Source organism: Larus michahellis, chromosome 1 (genome assembly GCF_964199755.1).
Source record: "Larus michahellis chromosome 1, bLarMic1.1, whole genome shotgun sequence".
Classification (NCBI taxonomy): Eukaryota; Metazoa; Chordata; class Aves; order Charadriiformes; family Laridae; genus Larus; species Larus michahellis.
The window spans coordinates 98,683,580-98,705,947 of record NC_133896.1 but is presented as its reverse complement, the minus strand read 5'-3'; the positions used below and the strand labels follow the sequence as shown (position 1 = coordinate 98,705,947).

The window sequence follows — 22,368 nt, the reverse complement described above, 5'->3', positions numbered from 1 at the left end:
CCAGTGTGTGGCTTTGGTGCTAAAGAGAAATATGGTTTAGATTATAGCTGTAGAAATAGTACCTTTTCCTTAGGAATAACAACATTTCCTTTATATAACCATGCAAGTGCCAGCCTTTCCACTGCTTTCAGAGGCTCATTTCGATCTCTCATTTCAGCTTTTTTTTCACTCATTAGCACTACCTAGTCATTAAGCCATAACAGGAGAGCTCCAAAAGCAGGGCACAGCCCGAGCAGCCAAGCCTTAAGGTGGGCACCACTGATGGTGGTAGGAGTCCTTCCCCCATCCCCCTGGCAGCAAAGGGCAGCAGGGCTAATCCAGAGGGACCAGGGCAGCCCCTGGGACAGCAGACCCCAGGCTGGCTTGCTCTGCCACCCCTGGAGAGGGTGGAGGTGGAGGAACTGGGAACTGAATGGATGAAGACTGCAGCATTCCTTCCCCACCCGCTGGAGCACTGGGAACAGCCTGTGGCAGGAGGCCAGTGCGCGCAAAAGACATGGCCTCCCCATGCATTTTACCCAAATCATGCCCTGGTTTGTTTTCTTTCTTCCTTCAGCAAACTGGGCTGCTTACAGCATGACAAGGATTTATGTGATTAAAACAGAAGTTAAAACAAACAATTATTCCAGTCCTTATTACAATATTTTCTCTTTTTAATAGACTTGTCTGCACCAGGTTATTGCGGTTTTTGGTCGCTGCTTCTTTACGCTCTTCACCTCCTTCTCCTCGAGACTGTAAGTCTCGCTGAAAGCCATATTGGAAGGTTGGCAGTAAGGAGGGCTCCTCCACTGTTTCTCAGGAGATGGACTACCTACAACCCAGAAGCAGTTGTTGTTTCTGCTCAGACATGTTATCTCAATTTTACACAGAGACAATGCCATCAATAGAATGGAAGATTCTTCTAAATTACACTACTCATAAAGATGAGTATCAGGGCCTAAAACTTTATTCCTCTCTTGCAACATGTAGGGTTGCTGTAAAGTTTTCTTCCAGTAAAACCCATTTCTTGTAGTTTTTGGTTTGGTTTGGTTTGGTTTTTAGTGATGCACACATTTTTCTAGCACTGAAGTATTTCTGTAAAATACTCTGAAAAAGGTTGTTCTGGTTGTTTTAAAACTGAAGTGAACAGGTACCTTGCAGAAGTGAGCTAATTTCAGGTGGCTCCAAAATATACAAAACACTGACCTAACCCAGGATAAGTGATAACGTTAAGACAAAGATGTGTGTCCCTTTAATTGTAAAGTACTATTTTATCTCTTAATGGCATCATAGACTTTGAAGGCAAATGTTCTTGAAAGCTGTTTTAATTGAAGGCGTAGGGAGGATGCTTGTGTGGGGGTTAAAATAGAGTTAATGAACTGCATTTACTCAGACCAAGCAATGAATTCAGAAGAAGCAATATCATGTAGAATTTAAGTAATACAGTAAGGATTTAAGAAAAACTGGGGATAGCACCTATGGTTTCATATGAACTGCGGCTACAGTTCTAATTTGCATGAATGAAGTAGAATAACTGAAGTGAATAATTGCTTTAGACACTATGATATACACAAAAGCAAGGCTGGAAAAAAAGAGCAGGCACAGTATGGCACCTAGCATGAAAAAAAAAAAAGCAGCCCTAGTCCTGGGATCCCCAGAGACAAATCCATCTGATTTTGCTTAAGCAAACAATGTGGGGTAGACGTCCTGTTTTAATTTCTTTTTTGGCCTCCACTCTATTGTTTATCTTAAGTGCTCATCTTCTTGACAAATATATTTTCAGGAAACTATTCTTTTGGGTCTCGTAGCCTTGAAGAGAACCTGAATCAATGTGTCTGCTCATCAAGACTGACTTGTGGTCTCTTTGTGGCTTTATTTAATGTTAGAAGTTCACAGAGACCTGTAAACAGCCAACTGCAGGGACTGGGGACTGTGTGTAGTACATTAAAGAGCTTATTGCCGCCAAAATTTCTTCTTTCCGTCAATGAGTGTGTTACCCATTCATGAGCATGAGAAAGATAAAAGACGACTGATGACTTAGTATAGGCCTCATTGAAATGCTCAACGTACTTCTTACAGCATCACTCAGAGCCAAGTAAGGAGTTTCAGACCCATTTTGCAAATGAGGAACTGGAGGAGATTGGCAAAGTGTGGCAATGCCTATACAGCAGGCCCAGAAGCATCTGCAACGTTTTGCAGAGGTATCAAAGATTTAACTTTAAACCAGGTGGCGTGGGTACCACTAGCCAGTCGGGCTGCATCTTCTTGATGCTCACCACAGGTTGGCTTGCCAAGTTATTTCTGTTCCTGCACTGTGGATCCCGGCTGGAGCCCTGAGCTCCAGATGGTGTCCTAAATGAGATGTGTGAGCTGAGGGACTAAGACTCTACAGGAAACTCCACTGTCTGTTGGTTTGCTTCTCTTCGTCGCTCCTCTCCTTCTCCAGTACAAACTGTAATGCTCAAGGAGGAAGAAACTTGTGAGCAGGGGTTAGAACATGCCAAAATGTAGGAGCTGGCGAGTGATACCAAGAAATATATACACGTGCGGAGTGGGAGTAGGGGCTGGTGGATCAGGCCTGCCTTTTCTATAGGAATGGAAGAAAATGGTGCTGTAAGTAACTCGCCCAAGGTCATAGAGGTAGTTTGAACAATCTTACACACATGCTTAAAAAATTCTAGTTCTTTTAAAATTTGAGCCTGCTGCTTGAGTGATGGTGTCCGGATGTACCGGATCAGGACTCACACCAGAATTCTTCCACTCCTTACCATAGTCCTGTGATGTGAGTAAGCAGGCAGGATCCCAGTCCAACACAGGAATTTTTCTCAGAGCCAGGGGCCAATCCATTGTTTAACTCATCAATACCAGGCAGTTTATAATCTGCCTTCGGTCTTCTTCAGAGATGCTGGCATGTCTAAGTCTATCCTTAGGAATTCATTGGGAAAAAATATAACCCAGATATTTCCTTAGTTCTCTAGGGGCAGCGTGTCCTCACAGGAGGCAGGAACACTATTTCACAATTACTGTTTTCTAACCCACTCCACTCCAGCACTGTAGGAAAGAAAGAATATCTTATGAGAACACTGAACATTCAGCACGTGCCTGGTTCACCACTCTGATTCCGAGCATCAGCCCCACATCCAGAGATAGCAACTGTGGGAGTCTGTGTTATATCTGCAGTAAAAAATGTTGGCTTTTCTGGATCTGGACACTGCCATCTCAGCTCATTTCTAACGTGCGTGCTTTGGCAGCACACAGCTGAGCAAGGCCATAGATGTGCATTTTAAAATGTGGTAACCTTCAAATTGTGTTTTTCTTGAGAATCATCTGTATTATAATTACAAGGAAAAAAGATGGCACCACTGCATTTCTTTACAAAACAGTTCAATTTAGGATTATTACTGCTAGTCAGTGAGGCATCATCACCAAGAGTGAACAAGACTGAACGATGACTAAGTTTAAAGTGTCTTTGTAATGAGTTTAACACATTTGGAAGCCCTGGGTCCTCCCATGCTTTTTTTTTTGCACCAATTTTCTGTGGTTGGACAAAGATCAAACATAATAGTGTGTGTCGCCAGCACACAATATACGTGATCGCTTTGGTTAAATTATAAAAAAGGCTAACATCTAACTTGTCCATGTCATGTTATTTGGCAAAACTAATGATATAATTAAATGGGTTCAAATATCAAAAACATATGTATCTGCTTACATTTATACTTTTTTTTCCATGTACAAAATAATGCTTTTGTTAGAGAATAAAATTCAATGAGCTTCACATGTACTGGTGCAGTTCTGCAACTCAATTATTTCTTCATCACAATGGCAAGAGAAACTCCAGCACACAAATAATCTAGAAGATTTATAGACCTGATTGCGGTGCTGACACTTGGCCTACAGAGCTCCCTGACAGGCCAAAGTCTTTTCCGCAGGTATGAGGCGGGTTGGCTGATAGCATCCACTAAGCCATGGTGAAGGATATAAGAAGAACATTTACAGCCCTACTTCTAGCTCAACTAAGAAATCTTTGAAGTACGATATGTTGATTTCATGAGTGTTTAAAGCAAATTTCTGCAGGAAATGGGATCCACATGCATGTTTTTTTGGGTGTTCCTTGTAAAACAATAGTCAAGTCTGAACATAAGTATGTATTTTTAATTTAATAGATAGGTTTATTTTACGGGTTCTTCCCTCATTCTCCTGCTGCCTGTAGGACTGTACATCAACAGAGACATCCAAAGTCTGCTTTCATTTAATTAAATGGGATCTTTGTCACCAGTTTAAAAAAAAAAAAGATATCAGATATATGAAATAATGTCTGTTCTCATGATGACATCTCCAGCCTAATTTCCAGGAAGAAATTGGGATAGTTTTGAATAGATTAAAAGAACGATAAGAAAAACATTTCCTTTAAAAAAAAAAGTTAAAGGAAAGCAACACTCCCACTTATCTTCCAACTCTTCCATCTTTGGAAATTTTCATTTTAGCTCAGAGGGGCTAGGCAAGTAAAGCTGTTCATCTGTGACATCCCATCAGATGTCATCATTAGCAAGATAAGATGCAGTAAAATTGACTGAATAACAATCACTGCTGTTCACTTCCAGCCAGATACATTTAACCGTTGTGATCATTTCTACAGCAGAAGACGACCAATATCTATAAATTGAGCACATGGAAAACTTAGGACTCGGTGATCTTGATTATTCTGTTTATAAATAGGAATTACCTCCAGTGCAGTCTAACTGCTGCTATAACTGAGGACAGAATCTGGGCCGGTACTGGATACCTGTTTACTTAGCTACACAATAGTAGGCCAGGGTTTGGGTTTTTTTAAGCTAATACAAACCAGAGCAATTCTAATTTTACTGCCTGAAAAAGGGAATTTCATAGATCTAAACTGACATTTTTCCTTTCCAAAATATTTTGCGCTGGCACTTACTGTTGGAAAGACCAGTTTTTCCTACTGCCAAGAACTGAATAAAACTCAGCCAAATTCTTCGGTTCTTAATTGAGCAAAATTCTCATTGTCGTTTTGCTTGATTAAGAAAAACAGGCCATAGTCTACTGTATGGATAACTGTCTGGGTATATATAGATTGAGATCCATTTAAAAATATTTAACAACTAGCAAACTTTATGCAGTTTATAGTTCTCATTAAAAATGGTGTTATCTGTGTATGTCAAATTGCCTGTCTGCACAAGTGACCAGTTCCTCAACTGTTGAATTTCACAAGCTTCTAATGTTGCTAATTGTCACATGGAAGTAATTAATTGAGTCACTTGAAAAAAAAATCTGTTCCAGATCATGTAGCATTTTTCTTTACAATTGTGGAGGCCTGAATTACCGAACTCTAGGAAATACTCATTTTGTTTACTTTAAAAAAAATAGGTATTTACCAATGAAATTGATGCACAGAACTGATGGGACACAAGCTTCTCAAAGTTACAGTCACAACCGCACATCGTTTTCCGTCATGTCTGTTCAGATTTCTGCATTTTGTCTGAGTCATAGATCCTCCCAAAGAGAATTACTACACTTTCACAGTCAGGAGGATTCATAAAATATTAAATTCCAGCAGTCGTTTTTAGCCTGAGGCAGCCAAAGGAGAACTAGCCAGGAAAATTCTTCAACAATATTGTGTTAATAATTTTGCATTTCCAAATGAAAAATTAGTAGATTTGTCTTCTTTTCCGTAACAGTTATCACTACATTATGAATGCCACACCAGTGTTTTATGGTTGCAATACACCGATGGCTGTAATGGAGGAAAACACAAATCACTCCCCTTTCTCTGGATTATTTGTTCTTTGAAGACAAGTTCATTTCAGGTGTCACATTTAACCAAGATGTGGACTTAATTCCAAACCAAAGACATAGCCGCATGCAATCACTATTACAATATCAAAAAAAGTAAATAATTTTCGACTGACTACTGTTAAGAGACTATACGTCATTTGGGGAATAAATATAAGTACAAGAAAGGACAAAACAAGGTATAGCTATTAGCCATAAAGAGAAGAGAGATAAAATAAGATAGATAAGAAGGAATTCAGGAGGAGGAGAGGCATGGGTAGAATTTAACAGCACTTCTCATAGGTGATTTATGATGTTTGTACACACATTAGGAGATAATCCAGTCTAGAGCCTAAACAGGCAAAAGAAACAAAACTAACAAAACATAAAAGATACTGAATTGGTGGGTTTGGTTTTTTTTTAATTTCTTAGTGATTTTGATTACCAGTGCTGTCTTTTAGGTTGAAAAGAAGAAAAAGAGGAGGGTGATATTTTTTTTTTTTATATAGATAGTATTTCAAACTGATCCATCCAAATCTGTATTTAAAAGCAATGGCATTGTCATGTGTCAGTACTATGTACATTTTGCCCACTTCTTAAAAGAAGAGATGAAAACTCTCCGTAAGTTTGCCTTACCTTCCCTTCTCTGAAATGCTGCTTTCAAAAACCTGTAATGAAAATAGTATCTAATGAAAGAGCAAACACGGACGCCATACAATCCCAGGGATTATAAAAGCCCTTAAATTTTTGTCCAGCTATTTGTCCAGTTTTTGTCCACTGCTGATTTATTATTAAAGCTTAAATCAGTGAAGATGGGAGAAATTTGATTATCCCTCAATTCCAAGCAGAGAGCTGCTAAATCTCAGGTATCTCAGTTAATTCCTTCACACATTCCCTTCTGTTCATAACCTGGTTTTCCTCCAGGCGCTTCTTCCTTTGCCTGCCCTGAAGCTGCTCCGCTCTGGGGTCCTGTCAGCCAGCAGCGCGAAACAGTTACGCCACCGCAAGCTACTCGTATAGATGCAGTAATACCAACAAAACCTACTTGGGAGTTCGTGATTTATTTCTTTTAATTGTTACTGATGGTTTCATTTGTGTGCATACGCTTATGTGTGCGTGTGTGGGCAGGGCTTGCTCGCCCAGCACCTTGCTCAGAGTGGCTGGTGTGGCTGCATCTCAGCTAGAAGCACTTCGCCATTAAGTATTCCTTTAGCAGTAAAGTGCTCCTACTCTAAACGTAGTCTAAATTACACCCTGCGTCCAGTACTGGCACTCGCCAAAGTATCCCTCAAAGGTTTTTAGAGCTCACAAAGGTGCAAACACGTCTTTTGGAAACATTAGCCCCTGGATGACTTCACTAGCACAACTTGCGGGTACAGTTCTTCAAGGAACTCATTCCTGCAGCATCTAATGAGCCTTGTTATTTCATTTATTGGGAATTTTGCAACAATTTTCAGAGAATACAGCTCAGATCTAGAAAAAACCCCCTCTCAAACTCTGAGCCTGTGGGCTATAATTATGTACTCCGGATTATCTCTTTCCTTAGCATGGTTAAACAAGCCTTCCACAAAGGTATTTCTATTAAGAATACACGATTTCCACTAACATCTGAAAATCTGAGTGAGTTTCTTGACCTAACACAAAATTAATTGAGAATTAATGTAGGCGCCCCATCGCACAGTCAAACAGAACAAACAAACAAAAGGAAATCATTGTAAGCATTGCTGATAGCCATTCTGCTGTTTGGAGAAACAAGGCTCCTTTTTTCTTGCTCCAGAAATATCTGCCTGGTGGATTTATTTTCTATTGGGTGATGCCATGGCCTGTAGGTAGCCATGAACCTTTGGTTCTGCTGTTTAGCAGTAAGAATCTGGTGGACAAAGTTTGTGGGGAAGAATATGATTTCGTTTAAGTGTCTTGATTTTTCCAACGCCAGATGTTGTGAAGTCAGTCACTGTTGTCTTAACTGCGTCATCCTGGGAATAGTTAACACATGCCTTAACTACTCCTTTGCACAGATACAAGAAGAATTTTTAAAAATATCTATCTGCTTCAAAAAAAAACAGATTTTGAAACAAAAAAGGAGGACTGGGCAGGGAAAATGGAGGCCTTAGTTGATTGACAATACAGGATATAGGACCTTTCAGATCCTAATCCATGAGGGGAGGTTTGCATCTGGCCCCATAATGGAGTCCACATGCTTGAATTAGATGCCTGGACTCCATGCGTGTGTGTAAGGGGAGTTAAGTGCCTCAGAGGGGGATTCACAAAAGCCACTGTTTGGGGAGCTGCCTAAGCCAGCCAAATAGGAAAAGCTGAAGATTGCAGTTCATCCTAAATCCCAGCTCTCTCCTGGGTTTAAGTGCCTTCTGGTGAATGAAGTACACAAGCGCAAGCGCCGCCACTCCCAGCTCGCAGCCCACAATCCTCTTTTGAAGGCAAGCGCCAGATTTTTCTTTCAAACTCTGAGCAGCCGTCAGCAGCTCAAGCACCATCTTACTTGGGCAGTAGAAGAGGGGTCTAATTCCTTCCTTTAGCAAAGGGTGCTGAAGTATGCATTTCCTACCTCTGAAGCATGGATACAGGCTTCAGCTCCCGGGAGTTGGTTGGAAGCTGTCACAGGTCGCAGCAGACCCGGGGAGGAGGAAAGCCACAAGAGCCTTTGTCTGAAAGCTTGGGAGTCATCAGCGGGCAAAGGCAGCCTCAGGTCCACACCCTGCACTAAGGAAGATTTGCGCCCTGGGACCAAGCAGCCCTTGAGGAGGACTTTAGTGACCTGCCAGCTCAGGCGACAGCTAATCGGTCCCTGATCAGGGACTTGAATTTCTATTATGGACTGAAGGGCTTTAATTTCCCCCTCCAATCCTATTTCTTCGTGTGCTTCCAGCCGCACCTCTGCCTTGTAGCACTGGAGGCAGCTGAAGGGAGGCAGGTCTCCCACTTTGGTCCAGTGTTGCAGCTGGGTAGCAACAGGTTTGTCAGCCTGTCACTGCTGGCCGTGTCCTGGCTGCAGTACTGATGAAATGCCAGTGCCAGCTCCCGCTGCAGACGTTTTATAACAGTTAAGACGGGAGACTGGAGCACCGACCAGCTCCATCGCTAGTCTCACAGTTACCAGCGATCATGGGTCCAAATGGCTCTGCTGAACTTTTCATATTGTTTTTCTTGGAGTTGAGAGACTTAAGTGAGCGATAGTATTTGCTCTTCAGTACTTGGCTTTGCTTTCCTTTGGCCTTGGTTGGGTTATTCCAAGGTGACAGATACGGTAGTTTCAAGTCCTTTAAACCGTAGCACATTGGATTGCATATAGAAAATTAATTCTGCCTCATGACATCTTTGGAGCTTAAATAACTATATATTCTCATGGATCCAGGATAAGGGTGTGTGAGGGGGGTGTGGGTGTGTGTCTTTTTTGGGTGTGTGCGTGCGTTTCAGAAGTATTATTTTTCTTTGCTATGCTTTTGAGAGACGTGGCAAACATTTAGTATAAGTATTCACTCAATCAAACCTCCAGGGAGTATTTCACAACTCAGGTTGAAAGCTTATTTGGTGGTGTCATGCTACCCTTATTTCTGCACTTGCAGAGTGGGAAGAGAGTGGCATCTGTGTAGGCCTGTACATGTTACACTTGTTAATGAGTAACAGTGATTTCAGTCTTTGTCTCTCTGCACGTTGACTAGTCGAGTGGTTATGTGTTGAAGTAGACTTGAATAAGAAGCATTTCTTACCTGCTGCACAAGAGGAAAAGACAGAAGGTCTTTATGGGCAGATGTGTCGGGCATGGCACAGGGATGTATTTGTGCCGTTCAGCCATGGTGGCAGTGTAGAGGACTACACTAGAGTTTTTGGTGGTGATTGCACCCAAGTGCCAGATTATGAAGAGATGTACATTGGTAGATCCACTGCCAACCACCTGGCAACTTCCAGCTTCATGTCCACCCATAGATACGACCCAGAGAACAAAGGATCTTTTATAAAAATTAAAAGCCCAGTTTTGAAACCATTTTGACCGTAAGAGTGGTTAGCTGTGGTTATTGTTATCCTAGTCTTTATCAAGAAAAGTAGCATAAAAAATAAAGCTTACCCATTTAGGAAATATGATCATGAAATAATATCTGCTTGACTTCTGTGAATGGAACAGTGTCAGGTCATGACTAAGATCAGCACATCCTCACGAATATCTGCAGTATTTTATAATAAAATAGGAAAGTAACTGTTGCTAAATAATTTTAAAACATCCTCCTGATTTCTGTCTGGGTGGAGTAGTCTAGTATGTTTAACCTTCTAAGGCAAGATCATTTCTTCCACTGTTTGAGCAAAGGTAGGAAAAGTATGTAAAGGGCAGGAATCCTTTTAATGGCAAATAAAAATTGTCCAAACGACAAGAGTTTTTTTCAAGAAAAATATTTTACAGGCATTTGTCATTGTTTTCATATCTTCCTTGGAGTGGGACTTTGGGGTTCTGAGGAACTGCAAAGTTAGAACACAGCAAATGAAAATAAGGGAGAGAGAAGCTGCTCTTTCTCTAGACAGGCTCATCAAAGTACACTGAACAGAAATATTATTAAGTGGTAACAATTCATCTCCAAAATAGAGCCTCCAAAGCCTTTTGCTTTTATTTAAAAAAAAAAAAAAAAGAGTCATGAAGCAGCATGGGGGCGAGAGCCAAGAAAATGCATTTTGTGTGCCATCAAAGTGAGAAAAGGAACAGAAATGCTTTGCTGTGCCGGTTTCAGAAAGAGGCAATCAAGCACATTTTATGGCAAGAAGGCAATGTGTAAGGCCACAGGATTGCAACAGGAGTCAGAAAGAACAATAAATTGTCTCAAATTAAGATCAGGCCAAGTACTTCAGAGTCATGTCCCGTGTCCCCCCCCCCCCCCAGATTTCTTGCTTTGTAGTTCAACAAGTCCCAGGACTGTTAAAGTAAACACTGTCCAGGTTGCAAAGGCCAGAGCATGATCCCTACGAAGCGGCACTAGTTTCTCTGTAACCAAAAGGCTTCCAGAATTGCACCTGGAATTAGACTCTTTTTCTAAAAGAAGGGCTAAAACTTACCCCTTTCCAGAGAGACAGCCCTCCTGGCCCCTGGAGGTGCCAGGACCCCTCGTCTCCCAAAACGCCCCACTGCAGAGCACCGGCCAGACCTCGGTGGTAACAGAGACAGACACCTGCCTTTCCCAAAGCTGCAGCCGGGCTCTATCCACCCAGGCCACCATGCAGCCATTGTTACCCCCAAAAACGAAGATAGGGTGACAGTGGCCATGGCGTGTCAGGACATCACAGCGTGGCAGGCTGCCTGGGGGTGGCCCGCAGGCCACACAAGGCAAGTTAGACCTCAAGCAGCACCAGTGACTGAAACGGCACTTGCTACAGCCTCAGCACCAAGAGAAGAGCAAGAGCAGTTTCTGGCCACTTTTCCCCTCATCTCCTCAGGTTTGGCACCAACCATAGCTTAGCTAGTCTGAAAATACCACACAAATGCTACATCTGCACACACCTGTACTGCTTTACATAATGTTTAATCTAATAAAAAGGCAGATTATCTTCCCTGCAACATCTGTAACAATCACTCATTGTCATTACCGAGAGCACTTTTATAATCAGGATTTTCCTTTCTCTTGCCACTTCTTGGGAAGTGTTTAAGAAAAACTCTAGCACCTATTTGTGTCTCATGGATGTTAATGAGTGGAATCTTTGCATACACAGCTAAGCTTTCCTAAAGGTATCGAGATCTGCTAATTCACACAATGCTCCCCCCAAGCAGTCTTCCCAGATGCATGCAAGAAAACCCTAAATCAGGCTGTATTAGAATAGAACATATATAGCCTGAGTTGATCTTTTGTGTCTCTTTAGGACTCAACGCACCTTCACAAAGAATATATTTTATTTTTTCTGCTTTTAGTACAATACTTTGATTAATCAAATGAGGAAATAAGAGTTCTCTGAGCAGTAAAACCAGTAGATATCCTTCAGAATAAGACTCTCTGCCACTTTTGAGTATTTGGGTGAAGATTCAGGATACATTTGATTTTATTAATTGCCGCAGAAAGAGACAGTCGTCTTCCCTTACTTTTGTCTACTCCCATACATCTGATAAGGTGCAGCATTTCACTGATGAACAAGCTCAACACTAAACTGTGCAGATTATTCGTTTGTCATTTAGAGGCAATTGCCAGCATGTGTCTTGTTCACAAAGCTGGCTCAACCAAGAGGTAGCGAAATGGAAACTTTTTACACTTTTACCAGTGAGTATAACTCATAGCAGCGCTGCTAGAGGCACTGCTTTGGATTAAAACAGTAAAATGCTGTGATACACTTCGGAAACCGTTACACCATAATAACATGCAAACAATTGTACCATGAAAATTTGGGAGGCTTCTACTGCACGCAGCCAGCACGACCTGTCTCAGGGCAGAGTAAGGGCCAAGAGCGATGAGTGACAGCTGGGAAGGGAGGTTTCCAAAGAAAGCCTGTAGCTCCCTGTCCACACTGTTTTGTAACCAGTAATCACCATAGTTCGTTACCAGCACCTCGAGGTTCAGCCTACTAGATTGGGAACTGCAGTCTGAAGCGCGTCTCTGGGTGTTTGTCTTCGCATTTATTTTTGGGTAAGGGACTGGCAGTAGATGTGAAGCGTTTTCCACAAAACAATCCCCAAACTAACAATGCCCCCAGGAGACGGTCGGTTGGCTATAAAAGCACTTCCAGGAAAGCCAGCCTCGCTGCCAGTGGGCCGCGCACAGCAAAACCCATTGCATCTGATAAGGCAAATTCCTTGGACAGTGTCAGTGGCTGTGCCCCACGGGGAGCTCCTTCTGCAAGTGCTGGTAGCACCACCACTTCAGAGAGGGAGCCCTCAGGTCATTTCCCACGTTGAAGAAACAGTCTGTGCTCGGCCGCATTGGCCGCCGGTCCCGGGCTCTGCGCCAGGAGGGCGATTACGTGCTGATAAGCAGGGAGGCAGCTCTAGGCTTTGATCACTTTGTGTGTTCCACATTATCGGGTCCAGGTTTACGTGCCTTGTGCAGCCCATTGCCGAATGGGGAGCTGGTGGCAGTCGCTTAAGTGCCTCCATCAAAGCCGCCTGCCACCAAGACTGTAGGCAAACTGCCCAGAAGAGCGCATTAGGCAGAGGATTCAAGCGCATGCCACATGGCAGAGAACAGGAAAACGTATTCAGAGGCAGGTATTTGCTAAATCCTACCTATAATTAATTCTAATCCCATAATTAAAGTCGCATGCTTTTCTGCAAACATTCCCCCACGTTGGTCCTTCCTCCCCAGTCCGAGGTCAGACACTGATTCGTGCAAACGAGTACATGCCACCACACCAGAGAGCTGCATCCCCGGGGACTGTGGTCGCCCAGCCAGCAGTGCCCAGCTCGCTGCTCCTCGACACGGCTCCCTGCCGTCTGACTGCAAGTAGCTTTCAGGCATTTTCCAGCAAACAGCTTCTGGGCCAGATCCTCAGAGACACGCAAGAGAGACTAGCTCCCCTGGAAATCAATTACTAGCGCCGGGCGTCAGAATACCGTCGTAAATCGGGAGCTTCGTGTTTGTGTTGAGTGGGCAGAGCCCCATGCCTGGGAGTTAGGGGTTGTGGAGGTGCCAATCTAATCATGCCCAGATACACAGAGAGAGATGGAGGTACCTACCCAGGCCCACGTAGGTAGGCTGGCAGCAGACTGGGCACAGGGAGAAGACTAAAGGCAGGATAATATTATGTCTGCATGGCCTAATTTCTCTTTCTCATCATGGCTGCTTCCGGTCCCAGGATGTGCGTTTTCACATATATGCACACATAAGTACCTGCACACAGACAACTATTTTCATATATATGTAGATACAGACACACATGCAAGCATACACTGTTTGGAAGTAAGAAACCAAGGGAGTCCAAGGGTGCCGTTTTCATACAGGGAGCTGGGTCACCATCCAGACCCAGCACATGCACAAATGTATTTGCAAAAAGATTGGAGCAGAGGCAGTTGCTTTGTCTTTGGAAATGGATTTACAAATGGATAAACAGAGGTCTCCCCAGGCATTGCAAGAAAAGACCATATAATTGCCACTGAAGCGAAAGATAGCTTATAGATGGTTATCATTTTTTTAAGATGAAGCTGTTTATTTAGATGTTTTCACACTTCTCTAAGAAAGCAACCATACGCACCATTTTGAATTTCTAAAAAAATAGAAATAGGCATCTGACACATGTTGAATATTTCCCATTAGCAGCAGGTTTATGCATGTGTGCATTTTAAAATGTGTATTATAACAATCCTTGTTATGACTGTCCTAGATTTAGTAAATACCGCATGATAATCGGACACAGTTGTTAGACCTTGAGCAAAATATGATTTAATTTATTTTTAACATACTGAACAATAGCTGTTTCTTGGTAATCTAAACTGAACACAGACACTCAACACTACTTTGTTTTCTTGGTGGGGACAGTGAAAATGGGGGGGGGCATGGAATAACAAACCCAATCTCTGTGGGAGAGTTCCACAAGAAGGATTACGTTTACCATAAATCCTGCTTTCCTCCCTCCTGAATACACAGGCCTTTATAGATGCCTTTAGCAAGGTAAACGTTTTGCCTACTCAAGAAACAGGTATCGCCTTCAATGAAGCTGTAGGCACCATTAAAAATAAAGTGATGGGGGACCCCAAACCTGCTTGGGCTGCAGTGAGGCATGGAGCAACCATCTGCCAACAGCATGGCTGGGCCCTCGCACAGCGGCTGTGCTCTCCCATACCATCCTCCAGCTCTTTACTGCTGAAAATAAGATTAACTCAGCGTAGCTAGTCTTAATATGCATTATGAAACTGGTTAGCTTTCAGAGGGGAAATGTGTGCCAAGTTGCACTTGGTTGCCTTCGCTCCCTGCTTTTACGTGAAGTATGACTGAACTTTCAAGAAGAAACCCACCAAACTGAGTTTAATTACTTTGATTGCAAATTCAAAAACATCTGTCCAAATGACATAAAACCTTGTTTGGCACAGAAAGGCAGAAGAGTGCTTTATATTCAAGTGGTATTGAGTGTATTAAAGCTCTGAGCAAATACAAAATTATTTGGCAAGCAGAAGGTTGTTGGTTTTTCCTGCCCCTGAAAATATGAGTTCCCACTAAAATTCAGTCTCCATGCAGTACAGGGTATCCTCAGATCCCTTCAGAAAGTATGCACTGATTGACAAGCTAGTCCTCAAAGGAGTTTAGTGATCCAGAGATTCATTTTAGCTGGGATTAAGTTTTGAAATAGCGTCTTTGAAAACTGCGGACAACAAAGTGCTGCGAAGGTCAAGGCTCAAGTCACTTACACATTGCAGCACTGCTGCTGAGAACAACAACCAACATTTGCTTGACTTTTCACATCTCAAGACGTCCCCTACTTGAAGTCACCCCAGCCGTTCACTGGTGCTGAGCAACTGCAGGAACTAAGGCCTTGATAGCTGCTCTTCTCATTTTGTGCTAAAGTTTCTTAGAAGAAAGGTATCTGGCTAAAAGGATTAGTTTACAAATGCCAAAAAAAAAAGTTACATGCCCAGTGATTAATCTAATGCTCTTCAGGTGGTAGGGACCTTAACAAAAATATGTATAGGGGTGGGGGTGTGCACAGGCTTGCACATATAACCCAGCAGGTTAAGGGAACCATATTGCACAAAACAGGAACAGTACAGGTTATTTGTTACCAAAGTAATGCTAAAAATGAAAACAGAAAAATGGTTATTGGCTTGTGAAGACTTTGTAGCGGTCTCTTGCAAGCCGTCTTTTGACTCCTCATGAGCTGCCATGTACCTCTGCCTGCGAGCTAGGGGACAGCCAGGCAACTGCCCACGGAGGGCTCCTGTCCCTCTACACCCACCCGCTCTCTGCGACACAGCGGTGTTAACTCCTTAGGCAGGGTGACACCTTATTTGCCATTTACAGTGCCTTATGCTGTCCCTGCATGTCCTTATATGACAAAAAGAGACTTCAGTGAATTTTATAATGGTCCTGTGGGATTAGACCTTGCCATCCCCAAGAGCAGAGCAGACCCCCCCTCCGCCCCCCCGGATACACCATTGTAGATATCTGGTAATAAAAGTTGTCAAGATACTCCAAAAGTAGCTGTGTTCCTAACCACTTTTCATCTCGAGTCAAAAACATACTAGAGAATTTAGCTTTTCAGCATCAAATATTTTTTAGTAGCCCTCTTCTGGGCACAAAACCTCCAGAGTCACTAGGATTTTTATTTTGCGAGTTTGGCAGCAGTCATTTTCCATGAGGAAACCTGAGCGCTAGCAAGTCTGTCCCCTCAGCGCAGTGAGGAACACGTCCCTGCAGCTTTAGGCAGCCCCCGTGGAAGGGACCCCAGGGCAGAAGAGACTCACTGAGACCCACTCATGCCTTATGCCTCTTTGGGAAATACAGCAGTTCAAAAGCAATGCGTGGTAAATTAAGCCCATGGGGCTCATCTCTGGGCAAGTATCTTACAGGTTCTGGGACATGGGTAAGTTTCAGTTAACCCCAAAATTGGTTGCAGAGCCATCACTTCCCTGTAAGAACTGATAAATCAATGTCTGGCTTCCAGCCTTTGCAAGACCACCTATGATTTCAAGTCCCACATGGATGGGCATCACTTTTTCCATACATTCTTTACACAATTAGGCTAAACTAGCCATTATTTCTTCACACCAATTTAAGAATTACAACTGCTGGTACATTTTGTTTTGTCTTCAGTTTCTACTGACAAACGCAAATAGCCAGAGGAAGGCCCTTTCTAGTTTTCTCGGGAAAACAGCTCTACCAAAGAGGTTGTTGAGAAATGTTCTCACTTGAGCTTCGCCCATAAAAACATGCTTTTTGAGGGACTCTCTCTCTCACCCACAGAGCCAGCCACACGCGCTCACACACAAGCAGCTGAACACTTGTGGTTTAGGATAACGTTCCTGCTCCCCACCCTAGGTAAAGGAAAACAGTTACTGTGTCTTAATCTGACCAACTGGTACAAAATGACACATCGCACACTAGGAAGGCACAGTAGCTTCTCCTCCATCTTCCTTCAGACATTCAAACAGTGAAGGTAAAACTTTGCATTCTCCAAGCCTTTTGCTCCTCCAAAGGTGCATGCAGGCACTGATTTACCTGCCATAAATATGTAGACGCATTCCCATTGCTTTCTGACAGAAACCCAGGAAAATCCCATTCCAAAACCAGTTTATTGCTCTGCTGATGTACACCTTTGAAAGCACGTCAGATCTCATTACATTAATGTGTTTGGAGATGATCCCTAAATTGCTGGCATTTGGGTGAAGGGTGTGGGATGTCTTACACTTTGGCTGTATCTTCAGCACAGATTTTTCTCCCCCTCAGTCTGGTATTTTCCTTAAGTCCTGTCATCACTGGGAAAATCTCCTTTTGCTGCTCATAAGCTCTGGAGAACTTGTCCAACATTTAGGATCTATACGCTTCTTTTAAAAACCAAGAACAAGCTTTTCAGTAGCTTTTAGGGATTTAAAGATGTTGGTGGTTTCCCAGTAAGGTCTTTAAACAACAAGAGCTGTGCACCCAGGCATTCAGAAACAAACTGCAGGGCAGAAAAAAAGTCCTTCAACTTCTCAGTACATAAATAACTGCTTAGAAAAGCTGAGCAGGATGAGATAGGCAACGAGCTGAAACACTGAAGGACTATCCCATGAAGGACATCTCTCAATGTTTCAGGACAGGCTTGCCTTATAGTGACGGTATCTGATAGTGATGATCCAGCTGAACCCACTGCCAGGAGGCAGCGAGCAGAAGCAGTCACACACAGGACTCTACCACATTTCTCATCAAGACTAATTTTGTCTGGTCCCTCCTTCCTTGGGGAGCAGGGGGAGAGACAAGCCATACGGCTGGCGCTGAACACAGGCCACTTCCCAGGTACCTGTGGCAGATCCCAAGACCAAGACAGCTCACGTGAAGCCGCCGAGGAGGCTCTGACCTCCTCCCAGGAATATGTCAGCCAAGTCCCATCTAGCCTGAGGTTGTTCAGTAAATAAACCCCCACCTTCCACCTCAGCTACTCACAGGCACCAGCGCCAGCCAAAATCAATAGACGAGAAGCAATTTGTCATTTCCAGGCCACACTGTTTTGGTTATGAGGAATCAAAAAAACACTAAGAGAAACACAGATGTAGTGAGATCACCTCATTTTTCTGGAGCCTTCCTATCTCTAGAAGCCGTGCCTGATCTCCCTCAAAATTTCCACACGCGCACACAAAAACATCTCATGTGCTGTGTGGTTCCGCCTGTTAAACCGCAGGTGGGTTGCGTGACACTTGGTGGGGCCAAGGGAGCTCGGCACAAGCAGCGGGATCTTGAGTTCACCCTCGGCTGCGGGCAGGCTCGAGTCTCCCTGTAGGAAATTTTTTTTCAATTAGTTCAAATAGTTCCCACTCACACACAAAGCCCACATAATAAAAACAAAGAGAAAAATCACATCCAAAGGAATTTTACCTATTTCCCTCTCCACTTATTCCACTGAAGTTATCTTTTTTAAAAAAACAAACTCCAAAAAAAACTGGCCACCAGAACAAGAAAGTAGCCAAGAAGCTAACTTAATAACTTCATTCTTCAAAATCCACCCTGCCCTTCATACTTCTAGGTTTCAGCAACAGACCTAAATCATCCAATATCTTCTAATATTTTTTTTTAAAAAGGTTTCACTGCATTTCTCTCCTCATGCAGGCAGTGCTTTTCATTTGGGAGAGACGCACAGAAAGCGTCAAGTTTTCCAATAGCTGGGATTTTACCTGCAAACTGAGGCAGGCGTTACCCCGCCTGGCTGCAGGGAGCCAAAGCTTCATCCAGTTACTGGCGATGGTACAGAAAGGAACAGACAGGCTAACAGAGACAAGAGCAGGGATAACCCCCCCCCACCGCTCCTGAAAGGAAAAGGTTGCTTGGGGTCCATGTGCCCGATGAAGCTGCAGCAGGTTAATAAGTTACCACATCCCAGCTGAGCCCCAGTGACTGATCAGGCACAAGCTGTCCTCGCAGCCCAGTGACATTGAGGTTTAAGCAGAAATGCCACATCCTAAAGCCCTAATCCTTCAGCTCTCAGCAAAGCAGCCAGCTGTGGGCTAAAAGCCACGTTAAACTCCCTGGAGATGAAGCCTTTGGTGAAATGCTTTGCGGAACAAGGACGAGCAACTGCGCTTGGGCTTTAGCTACACTTACAAACTCCCATACATCTTGGCTCTGGTTCTCTTTGCCACATGGCAGCTGGTTACATCCAAGACCTTAAATTCCTGGGAGAGAAAGTGACTGTAGAAACTCAGCTGTGCAACATATGCTCCATCTAGTGTTTATTCACTAATATTTCATTTTCTTAAATGGTTTGTTTTGCTGTTAACACATAGTTCCGTCTTTTCTGTAGTTCATTTGTCTATTTAGGAACATTACTGAAAATACTAACCTTCTGCTGGTTGTTTTAACAATGCGATTTGGATTTAGCCTCCACTTACACCTTCAGTAACGAGGATATGCTAATTGAGAGATTAGATATCACAGAGCAAAATGAAGGAGAAACATTTTAAAAGAGCAGTGAGGATTTCTCCAGGTGCTTTGCTAATGCAAAGTGAAGGGAGAACTTTGAGCAGGAGTTCAGACATAAAAACTAAATGACGCCCAACGTTACCACCCGATCAATCGCCTTCACTACAGCACAGAGAAGCAGTTCCCAGCCCTCCCAGCGCTCCAGTCAAACCGTACAGCGGCGAGCAGGGAAAACACAAGTCACAACTCCCAGGCTCAACACCTGCATTGCCCTTGGCCTGCTCCCTCAGCTCAGTGAGTCCTGCAGCCGCCCTGCAGCCCCCTCACACCCCCTGCCCGCCGGGGCACCCCTCATGGATGCCTTGCAAAGTCCCGTCCTCACCACTGATTTTGAGGTTCTCTTTAGAGGCCTGCTATCAACAGTGCAGCGTTAGAGGAGGTGAACGGAGCTGCATGCTGACCCCTCCTCTGCAAATACGCTTCCTCCACCCCAAGCTCACCTACCTCTTACGCTTTCCCCCAGTTCTCCGCAGCAGCCTTACCTGCCCAAAGCCACATTTCCTTACGGCCTCTGGGAGGACACGTCCCAGCCAAGGTGGGGTCACGCTGCCCCTCAAGCGAGGGGGGTCCTCCTGTATGCTGCGGCATCACCCTGTTCAGGGGAGCCAGGGCTGCAGCTCCCCGAGCAGCTAGATTTGAGCAGGGATCAACCCCAGCAGGAAAAGGGAAAAGCTTCACCCTGCAAAAGGCAGGGGAAACGAGGTTGAAGGGAGCTCAGTGCTGAGCCACTTAGACACAGATGGAGGGGCTTTTTTATCCTCTGTCAAGCCAGGCTGTGGGAGAAGGAGGAACACGAGCAGGAGGTACAAAGCCCCCACTGCCCACTCAGGCCACCCTCCCCACACCTGGGCTCAGTGGGGCCCAGCAGCTGCTGGGAGCAAATCCTGACGAGCAGCTTGGGAAAGCTCTGCAGGTGTGCCTGCGTGGCAGGGGCTTTTCCAGCAGCTCGGCTTGGGTGCAAGGCATCTTTGCACTGTGCGCTCCCTGGAAAAGCAGGGAGTCAGGAACACCATCAAGCCTGGCAATTGCCACGTGCATTTCAAAAGACCAGGACTTGCCTACTGGGCTCAGTTGTGGGACAAACTGCAAAACACTCAAACTGTAACACACAAGGGCTCCTCCTTACCTCAGGCTGCCCCCAAATTTGCACTCAATTAGGGAGTTCCTGATTGCTGATTTGCTGCTCACCTACTAGTAACACCATTACTGCAGAAAGGAAAGCCAAAAGCAGATGGGAAAGGAAGTCCCAAGTTTGTATTGTGAGAAGGAAGAAAAAGAAAGAACAACCAACCCTGTTCTGCTGTGTTAGCAGGGATGGTGAGGTGCTGGGATGGGCCGCCTGGGGAAGGGACAGGGTCTGCAGCCGGGGACACCTTTAGGAAATAGTTGAACATCTCTGGAAAAAGGCATGGGTTAACTGATCCTGCCCAGAGGCACTGGTAGCCCAGACCGCCCCTAGATGGTCCTGTTCTTCTGGGTGAAGGCTGAGAGGATTGGAGCCCAGCTCAGGAGAAGAGCTGTCGAGGAGCTGGGATAGAAATGGAGAGCCCCTGCACCTTGCAGCTATGGTGCACGACCCTAGGCACAGATTTAAACTGCAGAAACTGATCTTTCATTGCTATGGAAAGCATGGCAGAAGGGGTGTTGATAATTCAGTTTCCTTGGGCAGAAAGTGTTTAAGAGATCCCCACGTGCCCCTTCTTGCTCTCCCCCTGTGCCACAGCTTGCAGCAGAGGTTCCCAGACCTTGTGTCGTGGCACTGACACAAATGAGAAAGCGTCAAACTGCAGCTTGGGGACAGGAGGGAGCAGGTCCCTGTATGGAGAAACTGCACCCCAGCACCAGCTGGGGTTGCGGGGTAGTATAAAACTGAATGCATATAAGGACATTTGCTCTAATAGTACTATTTGAGTAAGAGCCTCCAGTAAACCAGACAGAGGCCTGCTGCAGGATGTCCTCCAGGGCAACACACAAACCAGAGACAGTTTACGGAGGTTTACTTCCAGTTTGCTGCAGAAAACGGGAGCAGGTTGTCCCTAGTGGAAAACACATGACATGAAAAAACATTTTCTGCCAACTGTTGTGTTTTTCACAGGTGATGGCCATGCTGCTCTTCCCTGTGCAGCTGCTGGCAGTGGCTGTGACCATTTACCTAGAGCTGGTGAGGTCTACTCAAGGTGGCGTCTACTATGGGATCAAGCAGCTGCCACCCCAGGTGCCCCAGTACCAGCCCCTCGGACAACAAGTACCTCACATACCGCTGGGCAAAGAAGGCATCCCGATGCAGCACATGGGCAAGGAGGTGCCCCACATGCAGTACGGGAAAGAGTACCCCCATCTGCCTCAGTACATGAAGGAGGTCCCGCAGATGCCTCTGCTCGGCAAGGACATGGCTCCCAAGAAAGAGAAAGGTAGGCTGGGCATGTCCCTCGCCACCCCTGCACGGTCCTGCCTGGTACCCCACAGCACCGGCTGCCTGGGGGTAACTGAGGACAGGGAACAGGCTGCTGCAGGCTGGGCATGGTCCCTAGGGGCTCTGAGGGCTGGCCAGGTGGGTACCTGGCAAGATGGGCTCTCAAGAGCTGTAGGGCAGCTTGGGGTCACCAGAGCAAGGCTGTAGTCAGTTCCTGGGCTGCAGCACCGCCTCTGAGCAGCCCTACCCGTGATGAGCTTCCAGCAGCTGGGGAGGTGGAGGCTGGCCCCAGGTGTGTTTGGGTGCTTGATGGAGGGAGGAGAAACCTCATAATCCCACCCACCTGCAGAAAACCCTCTGATGGGGTTTCAAATGATGGCCTGGGTAGACGGGCCAGGGTCCTGCCTGGAGGTGCTCTCACTGCAGCAACTGGATGTGAAATCAGAGCTAAGAGCTCCAAGATTTGTATTTACAGGAATGTCACAGTTTTGTCTGGATTTGTCCAGACCCTGTGATTTAGAGGTTTGCAGATAAAACCATACAGTTGCTTTTCTGTCTCTGCAGTCCTCTTTCTGTAGGTTATTTATGGGAGTAACTGAG

The 22,368-nt window shown here is 44.8% G+C and overlaps 1 protein-coding gene across 2 annotated transcripts in view; it reads left to right on the top strand.

The window, feature by feature from the left end:
• The window catches only part of COL8A1 (collagen type VIII alpha 1 chain), a 94,850-nt gene that overhangs the window by 67,430 nt on the left and 5,052 nt on the right, over positions 1-22,368 (top strand). For both annotated transcript variants that reach the window (XM_074595444.1, XM_074595434.1), the window contains one exon: positions 21,451-21,766. In XM_074595444.1, coding sequence (XP_074451545.1) covers positions 21,454-21,766 — 313 coding nt within the window. In that variant the 5' untranslated portion in view covers positions 21,451-21,453. The remainder of the gene's footprint in view (positions 1-21,450; positions 21,767-22,368) is intronic.